The sequence below is a fragment of the Poecilia latipinna genome, unplaced genomic scaffold, assembly GCF_001443285.1.
Source record: "Poecilia latipinna isolate Pla-1442-1.1 unplaced genomic scaffold, P_latipinna-1.0 Scaffold811, whole genome shotgun sequence".
In the NCBI taxonomy this organism is placed as follows: Eukaryota; Metazoa; Chordata; class Actinopteri; order Cyprinodontiformes; family Poeciliidae; genus Poecilia; species Poecilia latipinna.
The window spans coordinates 39,091-57,499 of record NW_015113427.1 but is presented as its reverse complement, the minus strand read 5'-3'; the positions used below and the strand labels follow the sequence as shown (position 1 = coordinate 57,499).

At 37.9% G+C, this 18,409-nt stretch overlaps 1 protein-coding gene across 8 annotated transcripts in view; it reads left to right on the top strand.

Moving 5' to 3' along the window:
• Positions 1-18,409, top strand: part of megf11 (multiple EGF-like-domains 11) — a 113,245-nt gene that overhangs the window by 74,535 nt on the left and 20,301 nt on the right. For all 8 annotated transcript variants that reach the window (XM_015047153.1, XM_015047159.1, XM_015047158.1 and 5 more), the window contains 4 exons: positions 706-880; positions 7,497-7,617; positions 14,386-14,549; positions 14,666-14,768. In XM_015047153.1, the coding sequence (XP_014902639.1) occupies positions 706-880; positions 7,497-7,617; positions 14,386-14,549; positions 14,666-14,768 (563 nt within the window). The remainder of the gene's footprint in view (positions 1-705; positions 881-7,496; positions 7,618-14,385; positions 14,550-14,665; positions 14,769-18,409) is intronic.

The following is an 18,409-nucleotide window of genomic DNA, read 5'->3' as shown; positions in this document are numbered from 1 at the left end:
GACTTGCCTACTGGTACAGAAAAGCAGGACCACATCACCTTAGCCTCTGCGTTCATTTTAGGACGCTTCTCATTGTATTTAACATATTAAATAAGCAAGTCCCATTTTTACTGAACCTGTTAATTTCCATCTACACCCCAGAGTTCCCAGAGCAACAAACTGCTCCATGTCCGTGGAACTGTATCCTACCCAATATGTGCTCATTACGTCTTGGCATTTCCATTTTTTTTTTTTTTTATCTTGCTTCATTTTCTTGATGCAAATTTGGCTATTTTTACTGAAGGCTTTTAATGAAGGCAACACATATTGTCTTTCGAATAATTCCAAGTGAGTAAGGATCTCGGTGACTTAACTTCGCCTCGACTTACCTTAAAGCCAGTGGTCATTCCGAAGTCTGTAGACATCACAGCCATGTCATCCAGTTAGCTTTTAATCGCGACCTTTGCTTCATTCATAATTCCTCAGCAACATTCATAGTTAATGTAGTGTTAATGCTCTGATTCCAGAAGGAGCTGGGCATCAGCCATAGAAGTCATTACTGAATGAAGGAGAAAAGGGACACTTCATTTATCTGAAACAAGCACATAGTCTTCTGTTGCTGCAGGCATCATACTTTGATCCTGCTTACATATGAAGAGCTGATCGCTTTGGTGCTTACTTTTCTTACCTTTATCTCCTATTCCTCTCGTTTGGATTTATTTGTAGCTGCCACCCACTATCTGGTGAGTGCACATGCTCACCAGGGTGGGCAGGGCTTTACTGCAATGAGACCTGCCCTCCTGGATTCTACGGAGAAGGATGCTTTCTGCCTTGCAGCTGCACCAATGGAGCTGACTGTCATCCTGTCACAGGGATCTGTACCTGCGCTCCTGGCTTCATGGTGAGCTTTGTGTTGCCGAAGCATTGCTTATTATTAACAGATGACTGTTTACTTTCTACTGATTTGACATTTCCTCTTACTTTCACTTTGACCCTCAGCTGGTTTCTTCAAAAAAGTCTTCATTTTGAGTCAACAAGGCAATATGAGTCAAACAAGAAACTTAGGTCAAATTTTGAAAATATAAAATAGATGCTTAGCAATGTAAGAAAGGAAAAAAAAGGCTTATAATACATTTGGTTTTATTGATTTCATATTTACACTTAAAGTTATCAAAAGCTCTTCTGGTTCTCTGGAGCTCATTCAGATTATTTTGGTAGTTTGACTGTTTTCAGCTTAATTTTCACACAACAATCTATATATATAAACGCTTTTTATTTATGAGTGTCACAGTTAAAGAGATGGACATAATTCTGTTTAATACACCTTCTGTACTTAAACAACTGACTCAAAAACAGGTGCTAATTGGCCCTTTTGCCTGGACTCGATTGCTTTAATTTTGCATCTTCAGAAATTACTGAAATCTGAATTTCTGCACAGTCCAGAAATATTGCAAAACCGTTGCCAAAACTGGAAGTGATTTCACAGGTTTGTAAATTCCTTTCCAAATTTCTTCCTTGAGCTGAGTTTTAAAAAAAAGTACCCGAGGTAACACAATTTGACTCAGAAAACATATATAACAACCAAATTGATTATTCCTAACAAAGTATTTGCTTAAAACCTAAAATAATATAAACATAGTTGCTAATCAACTACAACATAACTTTTTTTTTTTCAGAATACTTTATCACAACCTCTTTAAAACATTTTAAAGAGGTTGATAGGCAGGAAACAGGATCTCCCATTGCATGCCCTAAAGTGTTATCCTTGTACTTTGTAAGTTTTAGTTCTGAAGGTTGTAAGTTTAATTTATGTTGCATGTTATTTGTGGCTACTGTGGAAAAAAAGTAATTGAGGCAGAAATATTTTGGAAGTGATCCCAGTTTTTTCTTTAGGAGCTTTTTATATACAGACTGTTAAAATCAAGGTGAAAGTATTTTTTGTGTTATTATAGATACGCTTTGTTGCACCGCTGGACATGGGTCCATATAATTCATTCTCAATTGCGACCCTGTGCGAGTAGTTGTGTAATTTTACAAATAGGACTGAATTTATGAAGGGTCAAAGAAACAAGAACAGAGCAAGCTTCGATCTATGTTTTTGTACCTTGAAAGGAAAAGTTAATGTTTGGTCAGTTCTGTTTTTAGTCCTTTTTTCCTGCAGCCATATTGTCCCCTTTTTACAACTGTCAAATTAGTTGAGTAACTCCAATCAGTTTTGCCATTGTATTTTGTGTTTTGCAATCTGAAGTTACGGAGCAACAGAGACCAGGAGAGTACACGTCTGCCAATGTTACATTTCAGTGGAAATTGCCTGTGTCTTACAGCGAGCCTCTGTGGTGAATTGAGCTACCGAGCGGGGCTCCAGACTGTGTCTTAATTTGCTCCACCTGTTCACTGTGGCGGCTGCTGGGAAGGGCTGCCAGATCCATTAAACAGACCTAGAGGGCAGAAGCTGGATAGAAAAGGAGGCAGTCAGATGGGAACAGACGCAGCTCATATGGAGAATTTGTGTGTTTATGTGCGGGGAGAGGGGAGGTGAATGTTCATTGTGTTTTTTTTGGGTACTTTTAACAAAGCTGCTGCTCTGCAAATAATTGAAACATATTGTTGTGCATTTAGAGGTCCGTAGCTGCTGCCCGTTTGCGTCATATTCATGGTACATGCTTATTATGAGGTGGACCTGTTAAAACGTGGCTGATGATGGTGTTGAGGCTATGATTGCCAGACAAGTCACTTCCTCTGGGGATCGCTTATAAGCCTAAGCCTCCCCACTGCATTTTTATTTTGTTCTGGAATCCCATCGGGGGGCAAACCAAGCAAAGTGTTGGAACAGACTGAGCACCGGCACGCTTGATTTAGTCCTGGTAATTGGACATGCTCTTTTTGGCTCAGACAAAGTGATTACATGTTACCTATTCAGGCACTGTCCCTTACAATCTGCAGCGCGGGCTGCAGTGTAACATGCAGTTTCTACGTGCGCTGTCCTCACTTGAAACAGGAACGCTTTAGGAATCTATTCAAGTTTTCCTTTTGTAAATGGAGAAACTAAATCCCATTCCCGACTCTCATCGTGGCTTCCTCTCTGTTGTGCTGCAATAAATTTACTCTGGATTCACACGTCCAGCAGGTAGATGCACCGCTAAGGAGTGAAACTGATTGGTAATTAGTGGTGCCATTTGCATCAGGTCTCGGTGGATAAAAGCCTAATCAATGTTGTGTCAGGTAAAGGCTTTCTGAAAAAGAAGTACTCCAATTACATTAAGATACTAATAGGTACAAATTTACTGCTGTGGCTGAGGGCAATCTAGGTGTGTTTCTGCTGCAGGAACCTTTTCCAGAGGCCAGGATAGTGCCAGGATAGTTTTCCGGTGACATTCTTTTACCCTTTTTATTTCCACTGCAGGAACCATGGCCAAATCGGATTATCAGCGTAGAAATCAACCTCAAAACATGGCTCTGGTAGGGAGGTAGTCCTTTTTGAACCAAAGCTGGAGTTTTGTCACGCTGTGGACTAAGCATGTGCGGGGAGAGTTTCAGTATTCCCATAATTTTATTTCAGTCATCTCTACAGTTCACATTTTCTGTCAACTTTAAATTATAAAATAAGAGTAAACAGTATTTTTTGTTTGCATAAACCAAATTGAAACCCAGCGATTCAAATGAAATGTGATAGTGTATTTACAGAGTACATTTCAAATACATTTACAAAATCAACAAACATTAGTGGAAATATTGATTTAACTAACTAAATAAATAAAGTCTAGGCTTCTGTTTTCAGCCTCCATGGAGGCGTAAAGAGTAAACACTCTAGTCAGAGCAATTTTTAGGGACTTAAACCGATAATGCAAGAAAGCTTTGCCGCATTTATTTTCTGAAGTACATATTAAAACAGTCACTATTCTGCAGAATTGTTTATCGTCAACCGATTTTAAGTTTAAGAAGCGGTGGGCTGTAAGTGTTCTGTTATCTTTCCCCTGTGTTTAGTTTCAATAGCTTTACTCATTAAAATGTGTTGATGTCATAAAATGCCTTTAAGTTCGATGTGATTTTAATTCTGTTTTAGATTGCACCTGCTGTGAAATAACTATACTATGGCTAAAACTAAGCTGTAAGCCTCAGCGGAGCTTTTTATTCTCCTCTCATTTCACATAAAGACAAATTTCTGCATTACAAAAAAAAAAAAAAAAAATTTTAATAGCTACAAGCTTCACTGTAAAGATGATGTCATGTTGTTTCCTAATCAAATCTTATCAAGTCGTGTCACATCTTTGATGTGCATGTGTCGCTTTTGATGCATTCCCAGATTAAATAGTGAGTATAGTGAGACAGACATGTTATATGTGCTGTAATTTTTGCCTTGCTGTGGATATGTTCAAACTTAAACACCAGCTGACCGTCTAGAACAAAATTTTCCTCCTCATTTGGTACACTCGAGGTGTCAGACAAAGTCACAATGTTGGTCATGCCGTCAGTATAACTTTTACTTTGAAGCACCCAAAATCCCAAGGGGAGGTCAGTGCATTTGCATGGTTCAGTGTTAGAATAATTTCTGCAAAAGAAATGTTTAAAAAGTCATTGGCAGCCTTGTTAGGCTTTAGATCAAATTATGTGTGCTAGTGTTAAAAGCTGCACATCTTTCTACAACATTAAAAATCCAGGTTGACCACTAATATTGTGACAATTATACAAGGTGTGGAGTTACTACATAAATTATAAAGTGTCATCGCTTGGGTCTTTGAACATTGGTTATAGAGTTATCACTGATAATCATTGCTTTTTCTGGCAGCCTGACCTTTTTCTCTTTCTCCTGCACAGAGTCAGGAGTCAAAATCTGTACAATGAGAGTCTACACAATCTCTCTTTGTGTAAAGTTTGGGGTGACAGCACTTGACTTGAAAACCATAGCAGAGATTAATGCCTCCGTTATTAATGCTGCTCTGGAATATTTTATTTTTTTTCCCATCACGTTCTGAACTCTTCAGTTGCAGTGGGCAACCTGTGTCCCCAGATCATTTGATCTATAGTAGCAACACTACTGCAGTACAACATAATTAGCATAAACAGCACAATTTTGAACTCCGCATTGTAAACAGACTCAATTTTAGTTTCTAAAGGAAAAAGGTCTTTTCTGGTCACATAGTTGACTTTCACCTATTAGTTTTTTTCTAAAGGCACTGGATACTAACTCTAAGCTGTGCTATATAAGGTTTTCCTGCTCTCATGCCAAAGACTGACAGCCTGTGTGTGTTAATTCAAATTCAGACCCCTATCCCTCCCCTCTTTGAACAAATGTGAATCAGAAGACTAATGAGAGTAGTGTCTTTCCACTCTGGAGAACAGGCCAAGTGGTCTGGTGACTGCACCATGAGGGGGAAACCACATGGAATCCATGTGGCCATTTGTGTCTGGGTATCATTTTATCCATGAGTCCAGTCACCAGTAAATTGCCTTTGCTCTGAGGAAGGGCTGAAGCCTAAAACCTCCGCCCCATCCCCCCCCTCTCACCCCTTATCTAACTCCCCCCCCCACCCCCCCCGCCAGCCACTCAAACTTCTTCACGCTTAACAACTGCAACGGAACTGCTATTGTTAGCAGTCTCGAAGCTGTCACTTTCAGCAGAACAAAGGTTATTGCAACCGATTGATAAAAATTTCATTCACAGACAGACGCTTTTATGTGGTGTACGGCGGGAGCGACTTTATAAGATGTGTGTTCTGCCCCTGGCATCCACTGGCACATCTCCTCCTGCCTCCTGTTTAAGCTGAGTTCAAAATGATAATGAGAGCGGTGAGCAGCCAGCAGTCCCCCAGCACTCTGGTGAGCAAAGCAAGATCCATTCAGGACTCCTCTGGGCCTCTAATTGGAACTCTAAATCATTGTGTCACCTGTCACTCAATGCATGGTTTTGAAAGGGAGACTGTGGGAGCCCGTACAGTGGCTGTGATCTCCAGCTGAGGGAGGGACGAGGCTAGTTGAGGTGGGCTGCTCTCAGCCTGTAAAGCAGAAAAAAAAAACTCTAATGGAGTTTGCAGAGGACATAGAATGAGTACTTTATGTCCTTTACCAAATCATTTCTCTAATGCAAGAACAAGAAACTTAAGGATATTAATGCTGATCTTTTATTGGTGTTCTCATTAATAGAAGAGTGAGTCCTGCCAGCAGTGTGTCACAGATAAGTATAAGATTATGTTCTCCCCCTAGTGGAATCTAGGTGTTTGGCTTTGAGTCCATTGTTTCCTATTTTCAGTGCGAGCCAAAATCTCTTGCATTGACATTCTCACCACTCCTAACCCCCACGGTGTCCCTAATGGTAGACAGTTTTGCTTTCTCCTTTCCACTTCAAGTCATCACTGCAAGTTTTACGGTGTGCACTTTGGACACGGGGGATACTAGGCAAATAATTAGTCTACACGAATTACAAATTAGTCTAATTTTTGCTTTGTGCTTATTTAGCCACTCTTTTTCCAAGTCAAGCATTTCAAGTTTCTTACCTCAAAATAAAATTCCCCATATAGAGACTCAGGTACGGAATGTGTTGTTTGGAGCATGTCAAAAAAAACAAAAGATTGGTATCCAAAAAGTTACTGTTGCATGTGCAAATTATGTCCATTCTATAACTTTCATGATTTAGTAAAAAAAATAAATAAAAAAAATTAGAAGACAAAAGGATCTTCCAACCAGACCTTCTCATCCAACATCAGCGTCTAACCATACACATGCACTTCTTGAAGAATGGTCAAAACTTCCCTTAAGCACACTTGTCAAACTAGTGCAATCCCTTCCAGAAGAGTTTAAGCTGTTATAGCTGCATGGGATGCCACCTTCTGTTTATATCTTACTGCATTTCAATAACCAGAAAACGTTTTAAGTACTTATATTTGCTTTATTGCAACATACAAAAGCTGTTTACATCCTGGTGATCTCTTGATTTGGTTTGGGTCAATCACAGCGTGTGGCGTATTAAACATTTCTTTGCAGAGTGGATGTCAGGAGGTACGCTATATCCTCCACTGGTCATGGCACAAGACAAAGATGGCAACTTATGTAACAGGAAGTGTACTGAGAACAGAACTAGTTGTACTAATGAAGTGAAGAGGGGAAGATTGAAGATTTAATCATTGCTTGCCTGCTGAGGGATGGATGAGAAGTGTGGATTCCCAGGCCTTTGGAGTCTTGCCAGGCTCACAGTTGAAAAGCGATGAGACTTGTATAAAGAGAGATGCGGGGAAAAATTGAGAGATGGGGTGAAGTAGGAAAGCAAAAAGCATGACTGGGGGAAGGTGCTGTCAGAATATATTGAGTGGGTAATTGGAAGCTTAAAAATGATTGCGTGCAAGTGATCAAGTGTGGTCTTTCCCTTTTACCTTTACTTTAAATTTACAGTTGGCTTGCTCATTTTCTTTGCACATAATACAGTATGATGAGCCTGGGTAAACAGTTAACCCAGGTAACCCTCTTTGTCCTGCTGTCTCTAACTGTTGCCTGAATTACCTGAATTAGCATTATTTCCTCCACAGGGTGAGGACTGTGCTACAGTGTGTCCACCTGGTGTATTTGGGCCAAGCTGCATGTCCACCTGCTCCTGTCACAACCAAGCATCTTGCTCTCCGGTCGACGGCTCCTGCATCTGCAGAGAAGGTAGGGAACAATAACCTTTTGATTGATGGCGTCAACAAGCTCTGTTTTGATTTAAAAGACGCTTCACTGACTTTAAAACTTCATCTCAGATTTACTAGTCAAATTAATAAACATTCACACACACACAAAGCATTTTATGTGCAAAGACTGAATCCTAGTGCAATTAGTTGTTTTCTTGAGAGAAAATCTCAAACATTTGCCATTCCCACACTCATATTTTAATAAATCAGATTTATCTCCTGGTTTTGAATGATGCAATACTTAAGCCTGTGTTGTCTAATGCTAATTTCCAGCTCCCCCAACTGAATTCTATGTGTTTTTCCCCTACTCCCGCACACATTATTCAGTAAAATGGGTCAGCACATCAGCTCTTCATCAAGCTGTAGCCCATTCATGTCAGCCAGGTGTGTTTAAGTGTGGAAATGTAATACATGAAGAACTGGAGGGGAAAGTACTGCTGTAAGTTACATTTTCCTAGAGACAAAATCTTAAATTATAAAAAAAGGCCTGACTAATTTAGCTGAAGGGTCTTGAAGACATACAATATTTTAGAATTGTCAACAGCCTAATTATATAATATCTAGGATTTTCAGGTTGGGATTCTATTAACGACATCACTTCATAATAATGCATATACAGTGGCAACGGAAAGGGATCACACCACGTTTTCACTTTTATTTTCATCACAAATAAATCTAACATAGCACATTATACATTCTGCTTCACAGATAGATTACAAAGTAACTACTTAATAAGTGAGTGGAGATAGACGATAAATGGCTGATAAATGTCAGCAAAGGTGTTCTCAGTGTCATAATTGATAATTGAATACTTAATCAATCTGTGGACCATACTTAAGACTAATGAGGATTTAATAATTAAGTGAAGAAAACCATACCAGGACAGATACTCCACTGACATATTTTCATTTATTTCTTTTATCTTACTGGTCAAAAGACCATCCTCTTTGTCAGCACAACTTATAAAAGGGCGCATTTCATCATCTTTTGGTGCCAGAAGACTTTCAAATCTTGACAGTACTTTGATAAAGCACATTGATAAATTTATAACACACTTTTTTGACACAACAATGGACTTCATAGATATTCCTTTCTAAATCAGAATCTCCACTAGCGTATTGTATTGTGGATTGATGATGTATCAAATGGAACAGTAGAGCATGGCAACAATCAAGCTGTTTTGTCAACAAGAATATGCCAAATCAATGAGTCACACTGACAGCTAGCATGAAGGGCCATGTCAGAAACAAGGTCTTGTTTCTATAAATCATCCTGCTGTCCATCTTTATAATAGTCTTTAGTTTATATTATATTTTGGTAAATTTATTAGCCAATGTTTTATCTGCTATATTCATGAAATTTTAGTTGCATTTAAATGGTATTTTACAAATGTTGCTATGCCCAATGCTTTCATCCATTTTAGACAATGTCATGTATTTATTTAGCCTTTATCTAATGTCTAATGTTATCTATTTTTGAAGGCAGACCTGAAATTTATGTTAAAACTTAATCATTTACGATATTGGAGTGTGACTGCACTGCACAGTCATAGCACACAACAGGGAGAGCTCATTTCTGCAATCAGTTACTTTTACTGTCGTCATTTTTAAATATTGTTCATTTATGTTAATTGAAAACAAAAGCAAAACAAAAACGCACATTAAAAAAAGCACAGCATTAAAACAGACCACACATAAGAAATGGTGCTGAATACTTTCCTTGTGATCTAGATAATTTCTTCCACTTCCAGCAGCACACATTGGAGCCAAGCACCAAAACATCAGACCGATACTCAGGGAAGAACTGCTTTAACAGATGTCATATTTTGTTAGAGAAAGCACTTGCTGGAGGATACTTATTTTTAAAGTTAAAAATAACTACAGTAGAATGTGGCTGGAAACGTTGTTAAATCATCAATATTAATGGCACAATGAGTCTTGTAACGACTGTTCCCAGTGAATACTAACACAGGATGGAAAACAGCAAAGCAAAAATGAGATTATAAAGTGCAAAAAAGTCTGCCAGACACAAAAACGAATTTACAACAGCTGACACGGTATTGTAATGCAGATACAAGCAGATCACTGACACGTTAGAACAGCAGTCTGTTAACACACTCTGTTTTGTTACAGAAAGTGTGATGATTTTTTTTTTATTGCAAAGTACTCCTTCTTAGGTTGAAAAACAATATAAAAAGGAACTTTGCTAAATAACCATTATTATTATAAACCATACATCATATAATGAGTGTTTCAAATGAACTGAAACATCGGTTAAAAAACAGCAGTGCAGGTCAGAATAAGAGGTTTCACCCTGGTGAGAAAATTACTTGGAATCAAATTACTCACCCTTCAACAAAGGCAGCAATAATAAAGTTAATCATCTATTTGTCATTTTACCTGCCATACTTTGGCTTTCATAACACCCAAGCAATTTAGATGGCAATGAGCTGAAATGTCTCTTATCCAGAAGGACTTTATGCAAAGAGTTCAGTTTGCTTACCACCAGAGCTTGTTTCTTTACAAACTATTTAGTCTTCGATTAATTCAGCATCTCTGACTAAAAACTCAGTAGCTCTTGCTGTTCCGTTTATATTTGTAACAATGTCATCAGACTTCCAAGCGCACCTGGTACCAAATCTCCCTTCTCTGGAATTTTAATCATGGAAACTGAGCATTTAAGAGACACTGAGTCCCCAGTTAATTAGATGCTAGGACTCGGTTGCTATGGAAAACTATATCCCGTGGTCATAACATTGTCATCATACTCGTTATGTGTGGTATTTACATACTTATCAACTTCATCATGTATTCATCAACGTTGAACTGAATATTATTATCACGAGCTACAAACACAACACTATTGAAAAGGAAAATGTGAGAAAATGACACATTTTCTCACATTTTCTCACAAAAGACAGTTTTTTGTCAAAACTGTCAAAAAGACAGTTTTGACAAAATGTCAAACTGTCTTTTGACATTTTGTCAAAAGACAGTTTCATAAAGATTTTTGCTCATCACCTTATCATATATTCACTATTTTTTACTACCATCATTTGTACTCCATACAATAATGTTAACTTACCTTCAATTTTGTTTGATAGCTTTTAAGTTCTAAATGTTAAAATTAATATTGTGACATTCTACATATTTTATGCCAGCACTTTGTTTTAGACGGGTAAATTTAAAATAAATGGAAATGAATAGATGTGTGCAGTCTTGCAACTGTATTGCGTAAAAGTGCAAGCATCAATAATGTAGATATGATTTTAAAAACCCGGCAAATACTGTGGCATACCTGTTGTTCAGTGACATTTTAGGAATGCAGCACGGAAGCCATATGCAACTTTAAATGTTACAGTATCATTTCTTAAACAGTCTGATTGAAAGATGAAATATGTAAATGAAATGTCTCCCTCTCAATGTTGCGTGGCCCGACCCTGTTTAGTTGTAAGACTGGATTAAGATTAGTAAGATCCTCTTGCATTGTTGTGAGGTTTTGTTGGTACCGTGATGATCTTCTGTAAATTATAACCACTTTATTCTGACTTTTAACCTTTATTCTTGAATAAACAATTTTCAGAAAGATGATGGTCATAGAACAAAAATAAATTGTTTGATGAGAATGGAAATAATGATATGAAGTCACTAAATCTAAGCCCAGTTTAACATTTTTGTGAGACAGTTGATCACTGTCATCAATCACTTAATGAACTAATACTTTAGTAAGACTGATATTCGTCTCTCCTGTAGTCTCAGAGATTTTAAAAATGAGTGCCTGAGCACATTGGAACAGTTCTGGCAGGCCATAGTGACCCAACGTAGGTTGGTATCTGCCTCTGATAAACATAACTAGCCCACTGTGATGAGAGTTTCTGCATCACATGTCACCATAATTTTGATATATCTTCAGATTTCAAATCCATTCACACATCTATCTATTTTCTTTACCCACTTAATTCTTGCAAGGGGGCTGGTGCCTCTCCACATCAGTCAACAAGTGAGATCTGGGGTAAACCTTGGACAGTTCACCAATATATCAAGTGCAAATACTAACAAACAACACACACTCAAATGTGCCATCAAAGAACAAAAACCTGAAATATGCATACTGTTGATGGTGGAAACAAGAAGCTAGTAGGGAATATTTTTTCTTGAGTTCTGTTATCTGTAACTTCACCCTCTTTAAGCTGCAAAATACCAATGAAATAAAAAGAAAATCTTAGAGATTTAAAAAATGTATTTATTAAAATTCAAACGTTTACATAATGGCTACTGTGTCTTTAATTAATTTGCTTAAGGCTTTTGGCCTCAGTTGTCATAGAATCTATGCTAAAAAAATGGCCAAAAGCCAAACATGGTACCATCAAAAAAAAATCTATCTATCTATCTATCTATCTATCTATCTATCTATCTATCTATCTATCTATCTATCTATCTATCTATCTATCTATCTATCTATCTATCTATCTATATATCTATATATATATATATATATATATATATATATATATGATTATAAAGCCATGCACATGCACACTAGAAAGCATTTACCACTTTATAAATCACTGCTATACTTCAACATTTCCATAGAAGGCGCTACCTCATGTTCTGTTCACATTCAACCATAAATGGTCAATGCAAAGTGCATCATGAATATTAAGGTGTATGTAAATGCGCCCACTGAGCCATGTTTTTTTATGGTCACCAATGGCAACCACTGAGAAAAGAGTAAAGAAGAGCAATTTCACCCAGGCAGAAATCAATGCGTTGATGCATAAGGTGCGGTTTTGGTTGCCATGACGTGACAAATAAAAGGAACACACTGCCACCAGCATTTTCAGAGGCCGATGGCATGCTCAATAGTTGCATGCCCGCGGGAGTGAGCGGTATTAATGCTCACTTCCTCTGCATTCTGGAGGTCTGGAAAGGGGGTTGGGATCCAACGCCTGAGGGGCTAGCACCGTCCCCTACAGCCTATAGTGGAAGAGAGCATCAGTACGCCAAGCCAGAATCTTTTTACTTTCCTTCCTAATTGTCCCATTTGCAAAGTCTTCCAGCAGTGCCAACGCATCCATCGCACAGATTTACACAAGTTTCACCACTGTCTTTATATATTTACAACAATCAGTCCAATCCCTTCACACCTTTCACACCTTTTCTGTATTAATCTGTCATAGTTATCACCCTGATGATCATCCGGGGGAGGAATACGATGGAGAAAAAACATTGATGAAATGTTGTGTGGACTTTGATTTACGATTTAAGTTGGCTTACAGGTCTTTTTTTAATTTGAAAGGTCTATTATTTTGTTTTAGCTATGCCTCAGCAGCAGAAACATAAATAACACTGCTGTTTTGAATGCTTATGATAAAGTTGATCTATGATTAATATTTGATATGGAGTGAAATTAAATGTCTGCAAGGAATCATGATGCAGTGTGGCTTCCATTCCCCACCTCACCATCTGCATCGCCAGTTTCCCCATCTCTCAAATGAGTGTATGTGTGGATTAGAGTTTGTGTGAGGGACTGCACATTCTCCTGTCAAGTTATTATTATTATTTTTTTTTACAGATCTTAAACTTTGCATGTTAAGTGATATGTGGCAGATTCAGGTCCCGTTTTGTGCATGCACAATATTTAAAATTGAGACCCTTGATTATTGTTGTTGTGGCAAGCTTCTGATAATTCCCAACATTTAAGATAAATAGACACATGTATTTTAAAGCCAAACCTGAAATACACTGCTGTATTAAATGGCATCATGAAAAGGTGCCACTTTCATCTGTTCACACAGTTGTATGCAAATGTAAACAACATACTGTTCATACTATTCAAATGAGTCCTGTGTCCCAGACATGACCATGTTTTGGTGCAAAATGTTAGTATAAACCCCAGATCAAAAGTAGACTCCCTTTTAAAGGTGCTTCTTAAAATTGGTAAGAAAGTGTTTCTATTCACTGTAAAGCAAGTTGTTCACTAACAGGGCCTCTCAATAAGGAAGATGCACATACCCCAAAAGTAATATAAAAATGTAAATTGCATTTTGTAAATGCACCAAGGAACAGACATTTTTGGAAACATGTTCTGTGGTCTGATGAAACTAAAACTTGAGTTTTTGGCCATAGTGACCACTGACCAGTGCAGTTGGAGTAAAAAAGGAGGAGGCTCATGAGCCTGCGAACATGATGACAAGTGTGTTATTTAGGGATGGCAACATTATGTCGTTTGGATGTTTTGCTACAGGACAAATGATACAACTGCCATATTTAGCAACATATTAAGACAGTCTTTCAAACGGACTATGGCAATAAACATGCAGCCAAATAGAGGCATAGAGGCAACAAAGTCATTTTTTCCAATGTTCCAATGTCAAAGTCCTGATTTCAGTGCCACAGAAAATTTGTAGGCAGAGTTAAAATATGTGTGAACAATACGGCCAACAAGACTGTTAGGAGGACTGGGCCACAACTCAAGCTATTCTCAAAGCTGTCAGAAGATTAATGACTAACATCCAAAAAGTTCAACCATCAAAAAATCTTTTAAAAAATTAGCTCAGGGTTCTGCCATTTAGTCGTTATTATTATTATTTATTTTTTTCTACATTTTTATTCTTATGTTTGAGATAAGATACAATAATAAGTGTTTGGTTTCTTATTCAAAATCTCTCCACGTTTTTTAAATTAAGTCTTTAATAAACATATTCAACTTTTTCTTTTTTTCTTCTTGGATGTCTCTTCTGTTCAAGGCTGGCAGGGTGTGGACTGCTCCATTCCTTGCTCCAGCGGTACGTGGGGTCTGGGCTGTAACCAGACATGCTTATGCAGCAACGGCGCTGCATGTGACCCCGTGGACGGCACCTGTGCTTGTTCTCCTGGCTGGAGAGGGGAGCACTGTCACGAGTCCTGCCCTGTAAGTGCAATTTCTATGAGAAGGCGATACAAATCTTTCTGACTTCTCGTCAACATGTACCAGCTGCAAAGTGTTCTGCTTGAGATCTGTAACTCTGAAGCTACTGTCGTTGTCAGGACGGCACCTATGGGCTGGACTGCCGTGAGCGGTGCGATTGTAGTCACGCTGATGGCTGCGACCCTGTGAGTGGCTTCTGTCGCTGCTACCCAGGATGGACCGGTCAGTGCTGCTTCCTCACAAGTCAAAAGAAGCTCAAAGTTTATCTGTTATTTAACCTCATTAGCACAATATCAAATACATCAGATGCTCCTCAAAGACACAGATCTACACCAACAACAAAAATACAGGAGCATTATAGAGACCCTGTATATACCCTGTGTATATACAGGGTCTCTAAGCAGAGCTTTATTAATGAATTGGTTAGTATGCTTTGTTATTTAGCCAGTGCCGTAGAAGGATCAGGGATGTTAAGACTTGAGCTCTAAGTTAATTACTTTTGGCTCCAAGAATTGGTGCTGGCATGCAGACAAGCTTTTATTACAACTAATATTATGTTTTTACAGCCCAGTAGAACAAACTTAGCCAACTTAAGCAAATATTTAGGCCACTACTCCTTCAAATCTTCTGGCATTGACGGTGAAATTTGTTTAGGATCCAGATCTAGATCAGCCAGGAAACAAGGATGTGAAACAAAGCAGCATTTGTGTACACCTAGCACTCCCTGAAAACCTATTGCAATTGCTCTGTCTTTTATTTTTTGTTGTTTGGTTTTGGGTTTTTTTTGTGTTTTTTTTTTTTATAAAACTCACACTGCAGGATAACTTGAAATAAAAAGAAAAAACTTGTATTTTTCAGTGAAAGCTAAACTCAACCTTTGGATTACTACTAGAGTTGAGGTCTGTGTGTTTTGACTTGTAACTTCTAAACTGTAACTTGTACTGGGAAAACATTACAGCAGATAAGCAAGGCTCTCCACATTTACTTTTAATAAAAAGCACTTTTTCTACATCATAACAAAAGCAACATTTTATGATAAAGTCTCACCATAGTGTTTAATTCTTAGTGACATAGAAATAATTATATTATCTTGAGATGAAGCAAAAGAGGAAATGTGAAAGATTGAGTTATTTGTGAAGAAAGTTTCACTGCAAGCAGAAAAATTTTTGAACAAGTTTCTGTATTTCTATTTTCTGTGTCATACAATTATGTCCCAAACAGGGGCTCATCCTATCACCTTAACACTGTACAGATTTTTATAAGGTAAAGCAAATGACATTTACTTTAATTAGTATAATTCCTTTGTCATTTTCTAACTTTTAAGCTTTAAAATAATTTTCTAAACAAAGCCATTTAGGATTACATGCCTTTACATACATTGTGCTGAGTTGCCGAAGATAAATGCAGCATGTAAACTGCCTAAGTTGCGTGAATGATTCTTTTTTTTGTGTCAACAGCCCCTAAATAAAAATCGACAACACAATTGCTTTGTTTCAACTTAGTCATCTTTTAATTTGATCATGGAATAGTAAAGGATTTCCGTTACAAACACATACTATTATTGATGTACGCAGTCTGTGGCTCTCATCATTAAAATAATTTGCACTCTTGGAAAGAGCTGTTAAAGGAGATTGTGAATGACAGAGCAAGGGTGAAGAACATTCTGCTCCGAAATTATATGTTGTTTCTGAATGTCAAATACTAATGAAGGTCCCAGTTCTCGAGTCCAGGTAGACAGAGGAAATCAGAGAAGGGGAAAAATTCAGGAGAAAAGGTCAAGCCTGTGAGCCCCCTGCAGCCCTCTCCATTCAGCCTCCTGAGCTTCGGGCATTTATTCCAGGAAACAATGTGGGTTTATTAGCTGCGAGAATGAAGACGACAAAATGGGCCTCTCATGCTCTGAATCCTGCACAGGTCGGGACCATCTGTCAGCCTTAATTGAGTCACCAGGGTGCAGGGCTGTGGGCAGTGTGCAGCCCAGTGGGTCACACAAACATGCGCAAGTACACACTTGAACCGCGAAGGAGAGGACTTTGTGGGATTCGATACAGTACAGTCATTTGAGTCAGGGATAGAATAAAATGCCTATTTATAGAAAGTCTCTATATATATATATATATATATATATATATATATATATATATATATAAACAAACTTTGTCTTATTTGTGGTTCTGCTCAATTCAGAGTTGGCATAGGTTTCTACAGTGAAGTTGCTGTTAGTTTTAATGTCTGGGAATGGGACGAAGCTTGACAGTTGTATATGCATAAATGCATCAGCTGGCAGATCTACATGGTTTTTGCTGACATTAGCAAACATACATTTTGAAGACTGTTTTAAGTAAGAAGACACTTATGGTGAAAATATGCTACTATGTAAAATAGTAATTTTACCTTTAATTGTGCAGAACTTTTGTCAGTACAGTGCCTTCTTGTAAAAGTGTTTATTGAACTGGAACTTGACCATCACAAATCGAACATAATTCATTGGGATTCTATGTGAAAAGAAACACAAAGTAGAGTGAAAATCACACTGCCCTACAAAAATCTCTTCCTAAAAAAGTCTGGTGTGCATTATGTATTTGGCCCCATTTCCTCTAATGCGCCTAAACAGAAGTCAGTGCAACAAACTGCCTTCAAAAAAATCATCCAAATAGATTAATTAGTGTAACATTTATGTAACTTTGTCTCAGTGTAAATATGATTTTTCTGTGAAGGCGTCATTAGTGAACAAAAACCATCGCGAGGATGGAGAAACACAAACAGTTTTCAACATCTCAAATAATACTGTACAGTTGACAATCTGAAGGTTGAAACTTATGGCACAGCTGCAAGCCTAGACAGAAACAGCCAAAAGGCCCAAAGATGAGCTGTGCAGAGATCCACAGCTCATCTGGGAAAATCTGTGTCCAGTACAACTCTATCTAGTGCCCTATAAATGTGACTTTTACAGAAAAGTGAAAAGAATACAAAAAAAATGAAAGAAATGTAGCTTTAAACAAACTGAGACACACAAACATGTATAAGATGTAGAGTTGGAACGCTAACTCACTACATCATCCCTAACACACTCTCTTCATGATTGAACATTAGCAGTAGCATCATGTTGTTGGAAATGTTTTCTCCCATGGGTCAAGAAAACCTGCAGGCTGCAAAAGACGAGACAGAGCAGGAAAACTAACCTGAACATGCAGTGCGGATGTAATGGTTTATATCGAAGTATTCGTGTCAGAGTGATACAGAGTGCAGATGGCAAAATTTCAAATTGTTTACTTGAGATATTTTGAAAGAGCAACGGGAAAAACTTTTCACCTCTAGGTGTGAGAGCTGGTTGAAAAATACGGCGAAAGCTTTCAATTGCGATTAAAACAAAATGGTTAAAAAAAAAACGTATTGACTCCTGGGGATTGTTGTGTAATTTTCCTTCCACTTTGCAATTTTCCACTACCTTGTTTTGGTCATAACATAAAATTCCACTAAAGTACACTGAAATTTGTTGTTGCAACGTAACAAAAATGTTTAACTTTTCAAAGGATATGAATAATTTTACAAGGCACTGTTTACCAGAGCAGGAAAAAAGTCTACGTGTGTGAGCAAGAGCTGGAGGAAAATAAAGAGCAGTCGCACCTCTGACAATTTTTTTAGCAAAAGACCTCAGTTCAAGTTTCCTTCACTCTTTCTTTCAGGCATGCAAAGCCCCTCTGTTTGTCACCATTACTCTGAGAAAAACGATGCTCTGTCTGCATTCATTTTCCCACAGTGAAGGCAGTCACCGTTTTTTTATTCTGGCTGGCCCAGAATAACACATGCCTTGCTTTCCTTTTGATGTCCACAGCTCTGCTCATGTCTAAATCACCCCCCTC